Source organism: Oncorhynchus mykiss, chromosome 17 (genome assembly GCF_057628025.1).
Source record: "Oncorhynchus mykiss isolate SJ-2025 chromosome 17, ASM5762802v1, whole genome shotgun sequence".
Taxonomy (NCBI): domain Eukaryota; kingdom Metazoa; phylum Chordata; class Actinopteri; order Salmoniformes; family Salmonidae; genus Oncorhynchus; species Oncorhynchus mykiss.
In genome coordinates this window covers 78,817,501-78,838,621 of record NC_143038.1, presented here as the reverse complement: position 1 = coordinate 78,838,621, position 21,121 = coordinate 78,817,501, and the positions used below count along the sequence as shown (strand labels likewise).

General features: G+C 42.6%; 1 protein-coding gene across 6 annotated transcripts in view; it reads left to right on the top strand.

Annotated features, from left to right (window-relative positions):
- The window catches only part of nuf2 (UF2 component of NDC80 kinetochore complex), a 35,602-nt gene that overhangs the window by 1,840 nt on the left and 12,641 nt on the right, over window positions 1–21,121 (top strand). The window contains exons 2-9 of one of the 6 annotated variants that reach the window (XM_090206531.1): window positions 442–760; window positions 1,174–1,256; window positions 4,359–4,473; window positions 6,740–6,888; window positions 7,178–7,305; window positions 7,463–7,537; window positions 11,909–11,985; window positions 16,364–16,425. In XM_090206531.1, the coding sequence (XP_090062657.1) occupies window positions 7,183–7,305; window positions 7,463–7,537; window positions 11,909–11,985; window positions 16,364–16,425 (337 nt within the window). In that variant the 5' untranslated portion in view covers window positions 442–760; window positions 1,174–1,256; window positions 4,359–4,473; window positions 6,740–6,888; window positions 7,178–7,182. Of the gene's footprint in view, window positions 1–441; window positions 761–887; window positions 1,257–3,244; window positions 3,443–4,358; window positions 4,474–6,739; window positions 6,889–7,177; window positions 7,306–7,462; window positions 7,538–11,908; window positions 11,986–16,363; window positions 16,426–21,121 lie in introns of those variants that run through there. The other 5 variants (XM_090206532.1, XM_090206534.1, XM_090206533.1 and 2 more) reach the window with 5 other exon arrangements.

The window sequence follows — 21,121 nt, the reverse complement described above, 5'->3', positions numbered from 1 at the left end:
ACAAGTGGGACACAATCATGAAGTGGAATGACATTTATTGGATATTTCAAACTTTTTTAACAAATCAAAAACTGAGAAATTGGGCGTGCAAAATTATTGGCAAAAGGTCGCAAAGTTCAAGGGGGCCGAATACTTTCGCAAGGCACTGTACATATGAGATGAGTAATGCAAGATATGTAAACATTATTAAAGTGGCATTATTAAAGTGAGTAGTGATCCATTTATTAAAGTGGCCAATGATTTCAAGTCTGTATGTAGGCAGCAGCATGCATCTCTGTGTTTGTGATGGCTGTTTAACAGTTTGATGGCCTTGAGATAGAAGCTGTTTTTCAGTCTCTCGGTCCCAGCTTTGATGCACCTTCTGGATGATAGCGGGGTGAACAGGCAGTGGCTCGGATGGCTGATGTCCTTGATGATCTTTTTGGCCTTCCTGTAACATAGGTGTCCTGGAGGGCAGGTAGTTTGCCCCAGGGGATGCGTTGTGCAGATCGGGAGAGCCTTGCAGTTGCCGTACCAGGCGGTGATACAGGATGCACGTACCCTTGTGGGGCCCCAGTACCTTCACCACCTGGGGCTGCCCATCAGGAAGTCCAGGACCCAGTTGCACAGGGCTCTGACCCAAGGCCTCAAGCTTAATACTATGGTGTTGACTGCTGAGCTATACCTCTACAATTATAATAGTACACGGCCAATATGTTCAGGTCAATCAATCAAATGTGTGTTTGCAGCACCAAATTTTGGGAAACCTTTCAAATTGCAGGTAGACACCAGTAGACACCATATCAAAGATAATTTATTTTTTACCTTTATTTAAATTGGCAAATCAGTTAAGAACAAATTCTTATTTTCAATGACGGCCTTGGAACAGTGGGTTAACTGCCTGTTCAGGGGCAGAACGAGAGATTTGTACCTTGTCAGCTCAGGGGTTTGAACTTGCCACCTTCCAGTTACTAGTCCAACACTCTAACCACTAGGCTACCCTGCAACCCCAGAATGATGACAATGTTGAGTGTCCAGTCAGTTTCTTCTCCCGGAAATGTAATAAGTATCAGCAAAACAATTCTGTAATTGAAGCTTCTCATTTGGGCTTTACAGCACTTCGAAGTCGATGTTGGTTCTGGTTTGACCCCTTTTAACTGTGTTCACTGACCACAACCCACTTATTTTTCTGAGGTCCCTGCAAAATCCCAACCAGCGCCTGATGCGTTGGGCTTTGTTCTTGCAACCATTCAACCTTGATATTAGACACATTAGTGGTAAGGATAATATCATTGCTGATGCTCAGTCCCGTGCTCCTTTAACCTAGTTTGTATCTTCTCTCTGCTTACCCCTACAGGCTGTCTGCGCCTCTTTCCTCTTAAATTGCTCCTCAGGTACCAGGGCTGCCAAGTTTGAGGGGCGGACAGTCAGCTGGGGGACAAGGGGTATACTGCTAGGAGCCGGGACTGGTATCCTTTTTTCTTTTTGGGGAACTTTGGATTGTTTTGAATATGTTGGGCCGAAATTTGGGTTGAGGGTGGGACCCTCATTTTAAGGAGGGGGGTGTCACAGGAACCCAGGAACCTAGGAAGAAACCTAGAGAGGAACCAGGCTCTGAGGGATGGCAAGTCCTCTTCTGGCTGTGCCGAGTAGAGATTATAATAGTACACGGCCAATATGTTCAAACGTTCATAGATAATAAGAAATAATCACAGTAGTTGTAGAGGTTGCAACAGGTCAGCACCTCAGGAGTAAATGTTAGTTGGCTTTTCATAGCCGAGCATTCAGACTTACAGACAGCAGGTGCGGTAGAGAGAGTCGAAAAACAGCAGGTCCGGGACAAGGTCAGGGTTCCATAGCTGCAGGCAGAAGAGTTGAAACTGGAGAAGCAGCATGATCATGTGGACTGGGGACAACAAGGAGTCATCAGGTCAGGTTGTCCTGAGGCATGGTCCCGGGGCTCAGGTCCTTCGGGAGGGGAGGTAGAGAAAGAGAATTAGAGGGAGCATACTTACATCGGTTTGATTTGAAGGAGAGATTGAATATACCCGTAAACACACCAGCCAGCTGGCGCATGCTCTGTGGACGTGGCTTGGGATGCTGTCTGGACCACGGAGAAGGAGAGCCCACAGTCCTTGGTAGCTGGCCGTGTCGGTGGCACTGCGTTATCCTCAAAGTGGGCGAAGAAGGTGTTTAGCTTGTCTGGAAGCAAGGTGTCTGCAATGTGGCTGGTTTTCCTTTTGAAGTCTATGATTGTCTGTAGACCCTGCCACATACGTCTCTAGTCTGAGCCGTTGAATTGCGACTCCACTTTGTCTCTATACTGATGTTTTACCTGTTTGATTGCTTTACGGAGGGAATAACTGCACTGTTTGTATTCTGCCATATACCCAGTCCCCTTGCCATGGTTAAATGCGGTGGTTCGTGCTTTCAGTTTTGCGCTATTGCCGCCATTTATCCATAGTTTCTGGTTAGGGTAGGTTTTTATAGTCACAGTGGGCACAACATCACCTATACACTTCCTGGTAAACTCAGTCACCGTATCAGTATGTACGTTGATATTATTCTCAGAAGCTACCCGGAACATATCCCTGTCCTCGTGATTAAAACAATCTTGAAGCGGGGATTCTGATTGGTCAGACCAGCGTTTAATAGTCCTTAGCACGGGTACATCCTGTTTGAGTGTCTGGCTATAGGAAGGGAAGAGCAAAATAGAGTCGTGGTCAGATTTGCCGAAAGGAGGGTTGGGAAGGGCCTTGTAGGCATCCCGGAAGTTGGAGTAGCAATGGTCGAGTGATTTGGCAGCGCGAATACTACAGTCTATGTGTTGATAGAACTTCGGCAGCCTTTTTCTCAAATTTTCTTTATTAAATCCCCAGCTACGATAATTGTGGCCTCGGGATATGTGGTTTCCAGTTTGCATAAAGTTCAGTGAAGTTCTTTGAGGGCTGTCATGGTATCGGCTTGAGTGGGGATATACGTGGCCATGACTATAACCCCCAAAAATGGTCTTGGGAGATAATATGGTCAGCATTTGATTGTGAGGTATCCTAGGTCGGGTGAACAGAAGGACTTGAGATCCTGTTTGTTATCACAACTACACCATGAGTTGTTAATCATGAAACATACACCCTTCTTCATCCCGGAGAGATATTTATTCCTGTTTGCGCGATGAACTGAGAATGCAGCTGGCTCGACCGGCTCAGACAGTATATCCCAAGAGAGTACAATCCCTGATGTCTGGTTTGTCAACTTTATTATCCAGAGACTGAACATTAGCGAGTAATATACTCGGAAGCGATGGGTGGTGTGTGCGCCTCCTAAGTCCGACCAGAAGACCACTCTCAGTACCTCTCATTCGCCAACGTTGTCTTGGGTCAGCCTCTGGAATCAGTTCAATTGTCCTGGTGGGTGCAAACAAAGGATCTGCTTCAGGAAAGTTGTATTCCTGGTTGTAGTGCTGGTGAGTTACCGCCGCTCTGATATACAATAGTTATTCTCGGCTGTATGTAATAACATAAAATATTTTCTGGTCTAATAATGTAAGAAATAATAAATAAAAAACAAAATACTGCAAAGTTTGCAAAGAGCTAAAAGCAAGGCAACCCTCTCTGTTGGCCACCCCTCGGAGCCTGGTTCCTCTCTAGGTTTCTTCCAATGCAAATAGTCCAGGTAGCCAGAACTGTGCATGCTTTTTAAATGTTTTTTAGCAAACTGGTAATCTGGTCTTCCTGTTTTTGAGGCTTACATCTTGTGGTAAACCCTCTGTATTTACTCTGGTGAAGTCTTCTCTTGATTGCTGACTTTGACACTGAAATGCCTACCTCCTGGATGGTGTTCCTGGTCTGGCCAACTGTTGTGAAGGGGTTTTTCTTCACCAGGGAATAATTATTCTGTCATCCACCAGTTGTTATCCGTGGTCTTCCGGGCCTTTTGGTGTTCCTGTGCTCACTAGTGCATTCTTTCTTTTTAAGAATGTACCAAATAGTTGATTTGGTCACACCTAATGTTTTTGCTATCTCTCTGATGGGTTTATTTAGATTTTTGCATTGCTTTCTGTTTGGGGTTTTAGGCTGTGTTTCTGCATAAGCACTTTGTGACATCTACTGATGCAAAAAGGGCTTTATAAATACATTTGATTTGATTTTAAAACCAAGCTGATCAAACAACATATTTTGAGAAAATATCAAATCATTACACTGCAACTGTGTCTTAAAATTCAAATAATGATCAGCTATTGTTATAAACTGTTAATTACATTTGCTAAGCACACCTTTGGCTAACCTTACCAAGCCAGTATGGCCGTTCCGGTTAAACTTCGGAACTGATTGGGAAAATCTGACTCCGATGTTAACGTAACTCTCTGTAATGTTTACCAGGTACCTTAGGTGTCGCAGTATGAAGCCGAAAGAACAGCAACTGAGCATCAGATATAGAAGCCAAGGGAAAGAGAGGGGGCTGCCGCCACACCTCCCACCTCGCCACTGTCCTGAGGTGCGTTCAGTTCACTTGAACGTTTGCTACGTTGCAGAACGGTTTGTACTGAACGGCATGTTTGGGGCGACAGGTAGCCTAGTGGTTAGAGCGTTGGACTTGTAACCGAAAGGTTGCACGTATGGAAAGGGCATTGGGAAAGGGAAAGACCCGAGCTGTGGTCCAAACATGTGGTTAAAAGACTTACCCTCGCCTTATATGAATAATGATATATTTAATATAAGTAGACATTTACTCATAATTGACTGTAGCGCATATAAAGCACCCACAAGTTGAAAACAATCATAGCTGGATGAACAAGTGACTATTTCTGGCCAAGGATGGTCCATTTTAAAATCATTCCCTCCTCCCCCCACAAGTGTTATCCCGTCGTCAGAAGTCATAATACATCATCAGAAGTGTCCACTTCATTTGAGGGCTGAGGGGACAGGTTGTGTCTTTTAAGTGTTTGGACTGCAATCCTAGTCGGTTGTACAACTGAAATGTGTCTTCCGCATTTAACCCAACCCCTCTGAATCAGAGAGGTGCGGGGAGCTGCCATAATCAACATCCACGTCTTCATCACCCGGGGAACAGTGGGTTAACTGCCTTGGTCAGGGGCAGAACGACAGATTTGTACCTTGTCAGCTCGGGGATTCGATCCAGCAACCCAGATAGCACAGTGGATTTGGGCCGATTCCGGCTGAGAGTCGGGCACTCGGCTGAGAGTCACACTCGGCCAAAGTCATGTGGCCCGAGTCTGGGCCACCAGCGGCAGTATTACTTATGGCTAGGATGCGGGGATTAAGCTCGGGCCGATTCCTGTGTGAATTATCTGGTCCAAATGTATTACTTGGGGCTTGGGCCGATTTGGGCTACTCTGCCAGATGATTAAACGGGCTGCTTTATATAATTAACATTTCATTATTTATTAATTTATTCCATATTTTCTCATTGTTTCTGTGACCAAAAAAATACAATTAACATTTTAATGAGAGTCCTGTGTAGTATTTTTGTATTTGGATATTTTGTGCTGCATCTCAGTGTTAACTGTGTTTCTACATATGCTGGTTCGAGACCCGTGCCGACCGGGAGACCATGAGGCGATGCACAATTGTCCCAGCGTCGTCCGAGTTAGGGGAATGTTTGGCCGGCCGGGATGTCCTTGTGCTATAGCGATTCTTGTGGAGGGCTAGGCACATGCACGCTGACATGGTCACTAGGTGTATGGTGTTCCCTCCGACACAAAATGTTTTTTGTGGATGGGTATAATTTGTATGAATCAAATGTATCATAGTCATATTTAAAATGACTAAATTGGGTCATTTTGTATACATTTATTTTCATCTGGCCGCTTCTGGGGCGTTTCTTTAAGATGCCGCCAAAGTCGGCTGAATTCCGGTAGACAGAAACGGCCGATGTACTTGGGCCGATTCTGGGCAGTCATTCATTTTGATTCCGGGCCGAGTCAGAAACACGATTCCTGGCCGATTCAATCAGTTCCGGTCCCACGGAAGAGGGCTGCTTCTGGGTCAATTCCTCTTTGCTAGATGGGAACCTTTCGGTTACTGGCCCAACGCTCCACTAGGCTACTTTGGCCATGCTGACAGCGTTTCACAACCCAACCCCTCCCCGTTTTCCAACTTGTCAATCAGTACAGCACCGTTTCCGTTCAACTGAACATTCCAGAATGTAAAAACATACCCAACATACCCAGGCCAAGTAGCCCACATCCTCTGAAGTGTCTGGCTGGCTAGCCCTGACTTCTCCATACACTGACTACGCTACATGTAACCCAGTTTTCCATCCTTATAAGTACTTTGTTTACTTTTCTGCTTGTAACATGCTCTTGACATGTGGAGTTCTCTGGGGCAGCTAGCTAACCAGATGTAGATTGGGACTGCGTGTTCTAAATTAGTTGGTTAACGTTAACTTTCCAAAATGTCTTAAAAATTAACGAAAACTGAAAGGGTTTTTGATCATCATTTAAGGTTAGGCTAATTTATTTTAACTAGGCAAGTCAGTTAAGAACAAATTCTTATTTACAATGACAACCTATCAGGGTACAGTGGGTTAACTGCCTTGTTCAGGGGCAGAAAAACAGATTTTTATCTTGTTAGCTCAGGATTTGATCCAGCAACCTTTGGTTACTGGCCCAATGCTCTAACCACTAGGCTACCTGCCACCAAGTGTTTGCAGTGTGATTAAGGTTAGGTTGAAAATTAGATTTAAGAAGATAAACTGCAGAAATGGCCGTGATTTATGACTTTGTGACTGTTTAAACCAGTGACGACCCCAAACCATGCGGTGGCGCACCAATCATCAACTGAAGAATTCGAAAAACACGGAAGTTACCTCGAAAGCGCCAAAAATCGAAATACCAGACGTGAAATAGTTAGCTACTTGTTTGCTCTGTAGTCAACAACACAATATCAGGTAATCAAACTATTCATTGCAAAGTCGTTATACTAAGAATCACTGTTTGAATAATCTAGCTTTAAACATTTATAACGATTATGTGTGTCAGACAAAGCAAGCGAGGTAGCCAAGTTAGCTATCTGGGCTAACGTTAAGTCGTGAATGTTAGCTAGTTAACGTTAAAGCAGACCACAAGTTCAAATGTACTGATATGAGAAATGGTAGTGTACCGTAACCAAATACCCAAGTAAAACCTTTGATCTGAATTCGAATTGTTTGTTGATTCCGTTTTTTATATTATTCATAGGAACAATGACGGAGAACACTTTCCCCGTGTATAAAGTGGACGCCATCGTAACCTTTTTCCGCACTGAGGTCCTTACCGGGCAGGAGGCAAAACATTTCACTAAGAACGACCTTGCCCCGAGCCCAAAGGTAATACACGTTTTTAAATTAGCATGAATATGACTGCATGAGTTCTCCAATAACACACACAGAGGTTGTATTGTGTATATGACTCAAATAAAAGTTATAATTTATTTGCAGCTGCCAATGTTGGTAGTGTAATACAATGTTGTTGTCCCCATTGTAGCCAGATGCAGTACAGAGACTGTACATGAGAATACTGCAACTCCTGTACCGCTTCAAGCCTGAGTGTCATTACATGGTATGTACACTTACACTACAAATAATATTTTATTGGTCACATACACATGTTTAGCTTATTGTGGATGTAGCAAAATGCTTGTACAAATATGGTTATATTACTTTTAATCAATTCAATATGCACTACTGTATACAAGTTTGGGGTCACTTAGAAATGTCCTAGTTGTTGAAAGAAAGGCAAAAAAAATGTCCATTAAAATAACACCAGATCGATCAGAAATACAGTGTAGATGTTGTAAATGAGCTGGAAACGGCTGCTTTTTAATGGAATATCTACATAGGCGTACAGATGCCCATTATCAGCAACCATCACTCCTGTGTTCCAATGGCACGTTGTGTTGGCTAATCCAAATTTATAATTTTAAAAGGCTAAGTGATCATTAGAAAACCCTTTTGCGATTATGTTAGCACAGCTGAAAACTGTTCGGATTAAAGAAGCAATAAAACTGTCCTTCTTTAGACTAGTTCAGTATCTGGTATCTGGAGCGTCAGCATTTGTGGATTTGATTACAGTCTCAAAATGGCCAGAAACAAAACTTTCTTCTGAAATTCATCAGTCTGTTATTGTTCTGAGAAATTATGACTTTTCCATGTGAGAAATTGCCAAGAAACTTAAGATCTCGTACAATGCTACTACTCCCTTCACAGAACAGTTCTAACCAGAATAGAAAGAGGAGTGGGAGGTCCCGGTGCACAACTGAGCAAGAGGACAAGTACATTAGAGTGTCTGTTTCTCAAACTAGACGCCTCACAAGTCCTCAACTGTCAGCTTCATTAAATAGTACCTGCAAAACACCAGTCTCAACGTTAACAGTGAAGCGGCGACTCCGGGACGCTGGCCTTCTAGGCAGAGTTCCTCTGTCCAGTGTCTGTGTTTTTTTCCTTGCAACTCAACTTGCGCACAAGTTTCAGCCTGCTGGCAGAGGCAACTAGGTTTTTGCAAAAATGGCCTGGTACTGGTTGAAGTTCATGATGGTGTTGACCTTAAAGGCCCAGTGTGATTAAAACCTTGATTTTTTTCAATGCCCCCACTCAGGCTCCCGAGTTGCACTGCGGTCTAAGGCAGTGAGTCTCAGTGCAAGAGGCGTCACTATAGTAACTGGTTCGAATCCGGGTTGTGTCACATCCGGCTGTGATTGGGAGTCCCATAGGGCGGCGCACAATTGGCCCAGAGTCTTCCGGGTTTTTCCCGGGGTAGGCCGTAATTGTAAATAGATTTTGTTCTTAACTGACTTACCTAGTTAAATAAATGTTCTATATATATGTACTGTATTTACTGAACAAAAATTTTAACTCAACATGCAAAGATTTTAAGGCTTTGCAGTTCATATCAGTCAATTTAAATAACTTAATCCCTAATCTATGTATTTCATATGACTGGGCAGGGGCACGGCCTTGGGAGACCATAGGCCCACTCACTGGGGAGCCAGGCCCAGCCAATCAGAATGAGCCCCTCCAAAAAAATCTTTATTACAGACAGAATTACTCCTCAGTTTCATCAGCTGTCCAATTGGCTGGTCTCAGACAATCCCGCAGGTGAAGAAGCTGAATGTGGAGGTCCTGGGCTGGCGTGTTTTCACGTGGACTGCGGTAGTGAGGCCAGTTGGACGTACTGCTAAATTCTCTAAAAGGAATTTGGAGGCGTCTTATGGCAGAGAAATTAACATGACATTCTCTGGCAACAGCTCTGGTGGACATTCCTGCAGTGCTTTGTGAAAGCCTAACAACACTGTAAGATTAGATTTTATAACTTAGCTAGTCATATTGGCAATAGAACAAGCTTTCAAATGATGCCCACCCGACCCAGAGTGTGATTTATAATGGATTGTTTTTGGATTGTGTAAACATCCTTAACTGTCTGATGGCGGGGATGCAGGGCTGTGAATTGAATTGTGGAGGGCTGTCCATTAGCGTAGACGAAGGATTTCAAGGATCTGGAAGGATTCTGTATGGAGGAATGGTCTAAGATCCCTCACAATGTCTTCTCCAATCTCATAAATCATTTTAGAAAAAGGCTTTGTTGTTATCCCAGCAAGGTGAGGTATTGTCGTTATCCCAGCAGGGTGAGGTATTGTCGTTATCCCAGCAGGTATTGTCGTTATCCCAGCAGGGTGAGGTATTGTCGTTATCCCAGCAGGGTGAAGTATTGTCGTTATCCCAGCAAGGTGAGGTATTGTCGTTATCCCAGCAAGGTGAGGTATTGTCGTTATCCCAGCAAGGTGAGTTATTGTCGTTATCCCAGCAGGGTGAGGTATTGTCGTTATCCCAGCAGGGTGAGGTATTGTCGTTATCCCAGCAGGGTGAGGTATTGTCGTTATCCCAGCAGGTATTGTCGTTATCCCAGCAAGGTGAGGTATTGTCGTTATCCCAGCAAGGTGAGGTATTGTCGTTATCCCAGCAGGGTGAGGTATTGTCGTTATCCCAGCAGGGTGAGGTATTGTCGTTATCCCAGCAGGTATTGTCGTTATCCCAGCAGGGTGAGGTATTGGAAAAAGGTGCGTGAATAATTTTGACCCCGATCTTTTTGAGAAAAATATATATTACCTGTTAAACAAGATCTCTGAGTAATTGTATTACTATAATATAATTTCCCCCAAATATTTTCCTACAAATAACTAATTTTTACTCATCTTTTTCAAGGATGTCAATCATTAATACTTTTGGACCCCACTGTATGTGCAGTATATACTGAGCCTTCAGAAAGTATTCACACCCCTTGACTGATACAGAGCCTTCAGAAAGTATTCACACCCCTTGACTGATACAGAGCCTTCAGAAGGTATTCACACCCCTTGACTGATACAGAGCCTTCAGAAGGTATTCACACCCCTTGACTGATACAGAGCCTTCAGAAAGTATTCACACCCCTTGACTGATAAAGAGCCTTCAGAATGTATTCACGCCCCTTGACTGATACAGAGCCTTCAGAAAGTATTCACACCCCTTGACTTATTCCACATTTAGTTCTTACAGCCTGAATTCAATAAAAAAAAATGATCTAACCCATCTACAAACAATACTCCATAATGACAAAGTGAAAACATTTTATACATTTTTGCAAATGTATTGAAAACGAAATGCATCCATCCCATTTACATTAGGCCCCTAAGTCCCAGACTCATGTTCACCAGTTGAAACCTTACACTCAATACCTACAGTTAGGATATGAGTCAATACTTTGCACCTTTGGCAGCGATTACAGCTGTGAGGCTTTTTGGGTAAGTCTCTGAGAGCTTTCCACACCTGGATTGTCCAATATTTGCACATTTATTCTTTATACATTTCTTCAAGCGCTGTCAAGTTGTTTGTTGATCATTGCTAGACTGCCATTTTCATGTCTTGCCATTAGATTTCCAAGCAGATTTTAAGTAAAAACTGTAACTAGGCCACTTGGGAACATTCAATGTAATCTTGGAAAGCAACTCCAGTGTATATTTGGCCTTGTGTTTTAGGTCATTGTCCTGCTGAAAGGTGAATTTGTCTCTCAGTGAGTGTTGGAAAGCAGACCGAACCAGGTTTTCCTCTAGGATTTTGCCTGTGCTTAGCTATTTTCTGTTTATTTTTATTCAAAACAAAAAACTCCCTAGTCTTTACTGATGACAAGCATACCCATAGCATGATGCAGCCACCACCATGCTTAAAAATATGAAGTGATACTCAGTAATGTGTTGGATTTGCCCCAAATATAACATGTTTTGGAATATTTTTATTCTGTACAGGCTTCCTTCTTTTCACTCCGTTATTTAGGTTAGTATTGTGGAGTAACTAAAATGTTGTTGATCCAGCCTCAGTTTTCTCCTATCACAGCAATTCAACTCTAACTATTTTAAAGTCCCCATTGGTCTCATGGTGAAATCCTGAGCGGTTTCCTTCCTCTCTGGCAACTGAGGGATATTCAATGTCTGCTTTTTTTTATTTTGACCCATTCTTTGAAAGGTATTGGAAATCCTCCCTTGTCTTTGTGGTTGAATCGGTTTGAAATTCAGTGCTCGACTGAGGGAACTTACAGATAATTCTATGTGTGGGATACAGAGATGAGGTAGTCATTCAAAAACGTTTTTGCACACAGTGAGTTCATGCAACTTATTATGTGACTTGAACTTATTTAGAGGTTGAATACTTATTCACTCACGACATTTCAGCTTTTCATTTTTAATTAATTTGTAACAATTTCTAAAAACTTAAGTCCACTTTGACACTTTCAGGTATTGTGTATAGGCCAGGGACATAATCTAAATGTAATCCATTTTAAATTCAGGCTGTATTACAAATGTGGAAAAGTCTAGGCCCGTGAAAACTTTCTAAAGGCATTGTATGTATGTATCTGATTAATCCGAGCCCTGTTATTTCTATCTGATGTGTTTCCCTACAGGTCCCATTCTCTGAAAACATCCAGCACCCCCAGCTCCATGAGTGGCCCACTGCTGTCATGAGTGTCTACCTGAGGATGTGAGTTGTTGTCTACCTGAGGATGTGAACTGCTGCTGTTAATGATATTGTCTACCTGAGAATGTGAGTTGTTGTCTACCTGAGGATGTGAACTGCTGCTGTTAATGATATTGTCTACCTGAGAATGTGAGTTGTTGTCTACCCGAGGATGTGAACTGCTGCTGTTAATGATATTGTCTACCTGAGAATGTGAGTTGTCTACCTGAGGATGTGAGTTGTTGTCTACCTAAGGATGTGAACTGCTGCTGTTAATGATATTGTCTACCTGAGAATGTGAGTTGTTGTCTACCTGAGGATGTGAGTTGTTATCTACCTGAGGATGTGAGTTGTTGTCTACCTGAGGATGTGAACTGCTGCTGTTAATGATATTGTCTACCTGAGAATGTGAGTTGTTGTCTACCCGAGGATGTGAGTTGTTGTCTACCTGAGGATGTGAACTGCTGCTGTTAATGATATTGTCTACCTGAGAATGTGAGTTGTTGTCTACCTGAGGATGTGAGTTGTTGTCTACCTGAGGATGTGAGTTGTTGTCTACCTAAGGATGTGAACTGCTGCTGTTAATGATATTGTCTACCTGAGGATGTGAGTTGTTGTCTACCTGAGGATGTGAGTTGTTGTCTACCTGAGGATGTGAGTTGTTGTCTACCTGAGGATGTGAGTTGTTGTCTACCTGAGGATGTGAACTGCTGCTGTTAATGATATTGTCTACCTCAGGATGTGAGTTGTTGTCGTCTGCCTGAGATTGCTTTTTACTGATCTGTGAAACTGATTCCACACGGTTAGAAATGTTTTAAGTGTGAATCTGTCATAATGTTCTAACTGTGTGGAGTCCGTTTTTTGTATTTATTATGGATCCCCGGTGGATGGCTCGGGGTCATGGAGGTGTATTTATTATGGATCCCCGGTGGATGGCCCGGGGTCATGGAGGTGTATTTATTATGGATCCCCGGTGGATGGCCCGGGGTCATGGAGGTGTATTTATTATGGATCCCGGTGGATGGCTTGGGGTCATGGAGGTGTATTTATTATGGATCCCCGGTGGATGGCTCGGGGTCATGGAGGTGTATTTATTATGGATCCCCGGTGGATGGCTCGGGGTCATGGAGGTGTATTTATTATGGATCCCCGGTGGATGGCTCGGGGTCATGGAGGTGTATTTATTATGGATCCCCACTAGCTGCTGCTAAGCCATAAGCTACTCTTTCTGGGGACCAGTAAAAATTAAGGCAGTATAATATACATTATAGTAACACTTTTAAACATTAAAATACATTTTCCAACAGATTTCACAGTACATTAAGTCCTCAGGCCACTAGTCTACTACAACACACTATCCAGGTGTGTAGGGTGTGTGTTTTGTGTACCTGTGAGTGTGACTTCACAGTCCTTGCTGTTCCATTAGGTGTATTTGTATTATTTTTCTCCATATTCTACTTCTTGCATGAGTTGCCCTGTTCTGAGCCAACTGCAATTTTCCTAAGTCCCTCTTTGTGGCACCGGACCACACGACTGGGCAGTAGTACAGGTGTGACAAAACTAGGGCCTGCAGGACCTGCCTTGTTGATAGTGCTGTTAAGAAGGCAGAGCAATGCTTTATTATGGACAGATTTCTACCCATCTTAGCAACTGTTGCATCAATATGTTTTTACCATAACAGTTTACAATCCAGCGTTATTCCAAGCAGTTTAGTCTCCTCAATTTCCTCATTATTCATTACACGATTAAGTGAATGATTTGCCCCAAATACAATGCTTTTAGTGTTTGAAATATTTAGTACTAACTTTTTTCTTGCCACCCATTCTGAAACTGACTGCATCTCTTTAAGTGTTGCAGTGATTTCACTTGCTGTAGTACCTGACCTGTATAGTGTTGAGTCATCCGAATACATAGACACACAGGCTTTACTCATAGCCAGTGGTAGGTCATTAGTAAATATTGGGGAAAAAGTAAGGGGCCTAGACAGCTGCCCTGCCTTATTCTACCTGGATTCCATTAAAGAACATTTTCTGGAAGACCGAACTCTTTATCCACAATATAGTTGGGGGTGTAAAGCCATAACATGTACGTTTTTCCAGCAGCAGACTATCATCGATCATGTAAAAAGCCGCATTGAAGTCTAACAAAACAGCGCCCACAATCATTTTATCATCAATTTCTCTCAGCCAATCATCAGTAATTTGTGTAAGTGCCATGCATGTTGAATGCCCATCCCTATAAGCGTGCTGAAAGTCTGCCAATTTGTTTCCTGTAAAATAGCATTGTATCTGATCAAACACAACGTTTACTAAGGGTTAGTAACAGTCTGATTGGTCTGCTATTTGAGCTAGGGGGCGGCAGGGTAGCCTAGTGGTTAGAGCGTTGGACTAGTAACCGAAAGCTTGCAAGATCAAATCCCCGAGCTGACAAGGTCGTCGTTCTGCCCCTGAACAAGGCAGTTAACCCACTGTTCCTAGGCCGTCATTGAAAATTAGAATTTGTTCTTAACTGACTTGCCTAGTTAAATGTAAATAATAAATAGTAGAGGGTGATTTACTATTCTTGGGTTTGAAGAATGACTTGCTTCCCTCCAGGTCTCATGGTACACACTTTTTTTGTAAGCTTAGATTGAAGAGAGAGCAGATAGGAGTGGCAATATCGCCTGCAGTAATTTTCCATCCAAGTTGTCATTGTTGATAGATCCCCCCTTCCACACCCAATTTACATAATTTAAAGTTACAATGCTTGTCTTTCATAATTTGCTCAGTTATACTTGGATGTGTAGGTTTTGCATGTGTTGCTGGAAAGTTATGCCTAAGTATGCTAATCTTGCCAATGAACAAAATCATTAACCCTTAACCTACAATTTCCTCACTCTGAAGAAATCGATTTAACATAATTTAAAATCCTAGGTTGCAGGTACTGGTTACAGTTTGAAGATTTTTCTTTAGTGGGCAGCTTGATGAAAGCCAGTCAATATTTAGGTCACCACTGTGTATTGCTACAACTGTATCATTAAAGGTATTATCCAAGTGAGTTTCAGAGAGAGAATATGTATGTCATTTGTTACAAGCAAGTAATTGATTTCATGAACCTTGTTTCTTGGGCTACATATGTTCATGTGGGCTATTTTTAGCACTTTTCTTGATTTGCTTTAAATTGTTATATTGTTGTCACAGTGTGAATCAATTATACTGTTTTAAAACTTCTTTGGGCTGAGATCCCGCTAACGGGATTGACATGACAACAGCCAGTGAAAGTGCAGGGCTCCAAATTTAAAACAACAGAAATCCCATAATTAAAATTCCTCAAACATACAACTTTTTCACACCATTTTAAAGATACACTTCTTGTTAATCCCACCACAGTGTCCGACTTCAAATAGGCTTTATGGCAAAAGCACCACAAACGATTATGTTAAGTCACAGATAAACACAGCCATTTTTCCAGCCAATGAGAGGAGTCACAAAAATCAGAAATAAAGAGAGAATTAATCACTAACCTTTGATCTTTATCAGATGACACTCATAGGACTTCATGTTACACAATACATGTATGTTTTGTTCGATAATGTCAATCATTTATGTCCAAATAGCTTCTTTCGTTAGCGCGTTTGGTAAAGAAACCCAAACTCACAAAGCGCATTCACTAGTTGCAGACAAAATGTCAAAAAGTTGTTACAGTCCGTAAAAACATGTCAAACGAAGTATAGAATCAATCTTTAGGATGTTCTTATCATAAATCTTCAATAACGTTCCAATCGGAGAATTCCTTTGTCTGTAGAATTGCAATGGAACGCAGGTCGCTCTCACGTGAACGAGTGTGGCCAGTTCGTGGCTCTCTGCCAGACACCGGACTCATTCCCCTCTCATTCGGCCCCACTTCACAGTAGAAGCATCAAACAAGGTTCTAAAGACTATTGACATCTAGTGGAAGCCTTAGGAAGTGCAACATGACCAATATCCCACTGTATCTTTAATAGGGAATGAGTTGGAAAAACGACCAACCTCAGATTTCTCACTTTCTGGTTGGATTTTGTTCTCAGGTTTTTGTCTGCCATATGAGTTCTGTTATACTCACAGACATCATTCAAACAGTTTTAGAAACTTCAGAGTGTTTTCTATCCAAATATACTAATATGCATATATTAGCAACTGGGACTGAGTAGCAGGCAGTTTACTCTGGGCACCTTATTCATCCAAGCTACTCAATACTGCCCCCAGCCATACGAAGTTAACAGTGTGGAGCCGGTTATACTGTTTTAACAGTGTGGAGCCGGTTATACTGTTTTAACAGTGTGGAGCCGGTTATACTGTTTTAACAGTGTGGAGCCGGTTATACTGTTTTAACAGTGTGGAGCCGGTTATACTGTTTTTCATCCTGTATGTCTCTTCTGTTCCAGGCGTCAGTTCCTGCGGATGTGCTATGTGTATGACTTCTCACTGAACGACCTGCTGGCTCCCAGTGAGTATGAGCTGTCTGAAAGAGCATCTACGCCATTTCTGTCTTCTTTATCTTACTGATGCCAAGATATTGCAGTGGAAGGGTTATTTTCACCATATGACCTAGCAGATATTTGTCTCACATTGAGGATGTCACCTGGCTGCTGTCGGAAACTGAACGTCCATCTTGATCAAGTTCCTGCCCAACTACATTGAATTGCATCAATTAGGGATGTAACGATTCACTAATATGCATCGGTCCCAGGTTCAAATGTTTAAGATATGAGCGTGGAACCCCATACGATCCAAATGTAGCATGCAGGGTTACGAATTGCAGGTTCACTAAAAAGTTTTGCTCCAATTGCTTTCTTTCTACCTTCCGGAAAATACCTCGGCGTCCTCTCATGCAGTGTTGAACTAAGCATGTAATTATATTGACAGTTATTGATCTACAAGTCATTTTGCATGCTGAACAACACCAGGCAATATCAGTAGTCAAACTGTGCACAGCTTCGCCCGCTGACCAACGAGAGGTAGGCCTATTCCTGATCTGGCACATCTGCAGGTCACCTTCAACATTCAGATTTTGGTGAAATGGCTTGCGCAAGATTAGGCTTTATTAGTTGAGTGACAATCAAAGTAATTTGTAAGTAAGTTATTTTTGTTATCAACATTTTTGTTGCTGTTGAAAATTGTGTTTTACCTGAATAAAAGTGCCTCTGCGGTAGCTTAGGCTACAACTCTCACCTGGCTATAGGTAAACTACATTCTGCTCGGGGCTTACATTAGAGTTTATTTAAATTGTTCAGGTTCACTATCAGCAATACTTTTGGTAGTATTGCTCGAAACAATCAGTATACATGGTATTTTTTAAATATTGTTTTGTAGATGAGCTTTAATATTACAAATAGATTGTATTTTCATCCATGTAATTGTCTTCATAATTTCCAATCCCCTAGATATACATATTTTTCCCCTTCTATATATGTGTGTATATGCATATGTGTGTGTGTTTATATGAGAAGAAAAATATATATATTTTCATTTATTATTTTCCCCTAACCCTACCACCCCCCAAATTGGAGTAAACTAATGAACAACAACACGTGTTGTTACTCATTAGTTTACTACTTCCAGCTTATACATTTTACAATAGTTATCTTTTGTTTGTTTTTAATCATTCAGCTACCCTCAACCCCAACCCCTTGCATTCGGAAACTATTCAGACCCCTTTTTCCACATTTTGTTATGTTACAGCCTTATTCTAAAATGGATTAAATAAATGTTGTTCCTACAATACCCCATAATGACAAAGAGAAAACAGGTTTTTAGAAATGTTTCCACATTTATTAAAAGTAAAAAACATATACCGTATTTACATAAGTATTGTAGATGTGGTTGTTGCTGACAAGAAGCACATGGCTGAGCTCTTTAATCACCACTTCATTAAGTCAACATTCCTATTTGACTCAGCCATGCCTCCTTGCACGTCCAACATTTCCTCATCTCCCACCCCTTCTAATGTGACTATCCCTGATGCTTCTCCCTCTTTTTCCCCTGCCGAGCTAAAAGTTTCTCCCTGCAGGCAGTCACAGAGTCCGAGGTGCTAAAGGAGCTCCTTAAACTTGACCCCCAAAAAACATCTGGGTCAGATGGGGGGGCAGCAACCTTATCTCCAACTTTTTAGCCTTTCTCTCCTTTCTGGGGAGGTTCCCATTGCTTAGAAGGCAGCCACAGTTCGTCCTTTATTTAAAGGGGGAGATCAAGCTGATCCTAACTGTTATAGGCCTATTTCTATTATTCCCTGTTTATCAAAAGTGTTGGGAAAACTGGTCTAATCAACTGACTGGCTTTCTTGATGTCTATAGTATTCTCTCGGGTATGCAATCTGGTTTCCGCTCACATTATGGATGTGTCAATGCAACCTTAAAATAACTCAATGTCACCATTGTGCTGCTATTTTTATTGACTTGGCCATAGCTTTTGATACCGTAGACCATTCCGTTCTTGTGGGCCGTTCTTCTAAGAATTGGTGTCTCTGGGGGGGGTCTTTGGCCTCCAAAACAAAGGTCATGTGGTTTGGTAAAAAGAATGCCCCTCTTCCCATGTGTTATTACTACCGCTGAGGGTTTAGAGCTTGAGGTAGTCACCTCATACAAGTACTTGGGAGTATGGCTAGATGGTGCACTGTCCTTCTCTCAGCACATATCAAAGCTGCAGGCTAAAGTTCAATCTAGACTTCGTTTCCTCTATCGTAATCGCTCCTCCTTCACCCCAGCTGCCAAACTAACCCTGATTCAGATGACCATCCTACCCAGGCTAGAGTACGGAGACATAATTTATAGATCGGCAGGTAAGGGTGCTCTCGAGCGGCTAGACGTTATTTACCATTTGACCATCAGATTTGTCACCAATGCTCCTTATATGACACGTCACTGCACTCTATACTCCTCATCTCTGTATACCCATTGCAAGACCCACTGGTTGATGCTTATTTATAAAACCCTCTTAGACCTCACTCCCTCCTGAGATATCTACTGCAGCCCTCATCCTTCACATACAATACCCGCTCTGCCAGTCACATCCTGCTAAAGGTCCCCAAAGCACACACATCCCTGGGTTGCTCGTCTTTTCAGTTCACTGCAGCTAGCGACTGGAACGAGCTGCAAAAAACACTAAACTGGACAGTTTTATCTCCATCTCTTCATTAAAAGACTCAATCATGGACTCTTACTGACGGTTGTGGCTGCTTTGTGTGATGTATTGTTGTCTCTACCTTCTTGACCTTTGTGCTGTTGACTGCCCATTTAATGTTTGTACCATTTTTTTTTTGTGTTGCTACCATGTTATGTTGTGTTGCTACCATGCTGTGTTTCTGCCTTGCTATGTTGTTGTCTTAGGTCTCTCTTTATGTAGTGTTATGTTTTCTCGTTGTGATGTGTGTTTTGTCCTATATTTGATATTGTATTTATTTATTTTAATCCCAGGCCCCCGTCCCCGCAGGCAGCCTTTTGCCTTTTGGTAGGCCGTCATTGTAAATAATAATTTGTTCCTAACTGACTTGCCTAGTTAAATTGAGCTCAGGTGCATTCTGTTTCTATTGATCATCCTTGAGATGTTTCTACAACTTGATTCACCTGTGGTAAATTCAATTGATTGGACATGATTTGGAAAGGCACACACGTCTATATAAGATCCACAGCATGTCAGAGCAAAAACCAAGCCATGTGGTCGAAGGAATTGTCCGTAGAGCTCAGAGACAGGATTGTGTCGAGGCACAGATCTGGGGAATGGTACCAAAAAATGTCTGCAGAATTGAAGGTGCCCAAGAACACAGTGGCCTCCATCATTCTTCAATGGAAGGCGTTTGGAACCACCAAGACTCTTCCTACAGTGGTGGTGCATGTCAGAGCAAAAAGCAAGCCATGAGGTCGAAGGAATTGTCCATCGAGCTCCGAGACAGTAACTTCTTAAATGGAAGAAGACTCTTCCTAGAGTGGGCTGTCCAGCCAAACTGAGCAACCGTGGTCAGAGAGGTGACCAAGAACCCAATGGACACTCTGACAGAGCTCCAGAGTTCCTCTGTGGAGATTGGAGAACCATCCAGAAGGACAACCATCTCTGCAGCTCTCCACCAATCAGACCTTTATGGTAGAGTGGCTAGATGGAAGCCACTCCTCAGTAAAAGGCACATGGCAGCCCACTTGGAATTTGCCAATAGGCACCTAAAGACTCAGACCATGAGAAACAAGATTCTCTGGTGTGATGAAACCAAGATGGAACTCTTTTGCCTGAATGCCCAGCATCTCGTCTGGAGGAAACCTGCCACCATCCCTACTGTGAAGCACGGTGGTCAAGCATCATGCTGTTGGATGTTTTTCAGCGGCAGGGACTGGGAAACTAGTCAGGATCGAGGCAAAGATGAACGGAGCAAAGTACAGAGATCCTTGATGAAAACCTGCTCCAGAGCGCTCAAACAGGACAATGAGCCGAAGCACACAGCCAAGACAACGCAGGAGTGGCTTCAGGACCAGTCTCGTAATGTCCTTGAGTGGCCCAGCCAGAGCTCAGACTTGAACCCAATCGAACATCTCTGTAGAGACCTGAAAATAGCTGTGCAGCAACGCTCCCCATCCAACCTGACAGAGCTTGAGAAGATTATTCTCTTCAGAGAATAATGGGAGAAACTCCCCAGATACAGGTGTGCCAAGCTTGTAGCGTCATACCCTAGAAGACTCGAGGCGATACATCACGCAAAGCAGCCACAACCGTCAGTAAGACTGTCCATGATTGAGTCTTTGAATGAAGAGATGGAGATAAAACTGTCCAGTTTGAGTGTTTGTTGCAGCTCGTTCCAGTCGCTAGCTGCAGCGAATTGAAAAGAGGAGTGACCCAGGGATGTGTGTGCTTTGGGGACCTTTAACAGAATGTGACTGGCAGAACGGGTGTTGTTTGTGGAGGTTGAGGGCTGCAGTAGACATCTCTTATTGGGGGAGAGTGTGACTGAGCACACAAATGAGGGTTGAGGGTGACGGAGAGCACAAATGAGGGTTGAGGGTGACAGAGCACAAATGAGGGTTGAGGGTGAAAGCACAAATGAGGGTCGCACACTAGCTCACGACCTCCATCAGCAGCAGATTTTAATTTACAATGGGAAATTAATGTTTCTGCAACAAATGTTAGTGCATTGCATCAATTAATTCCTTTAATCAAACCAA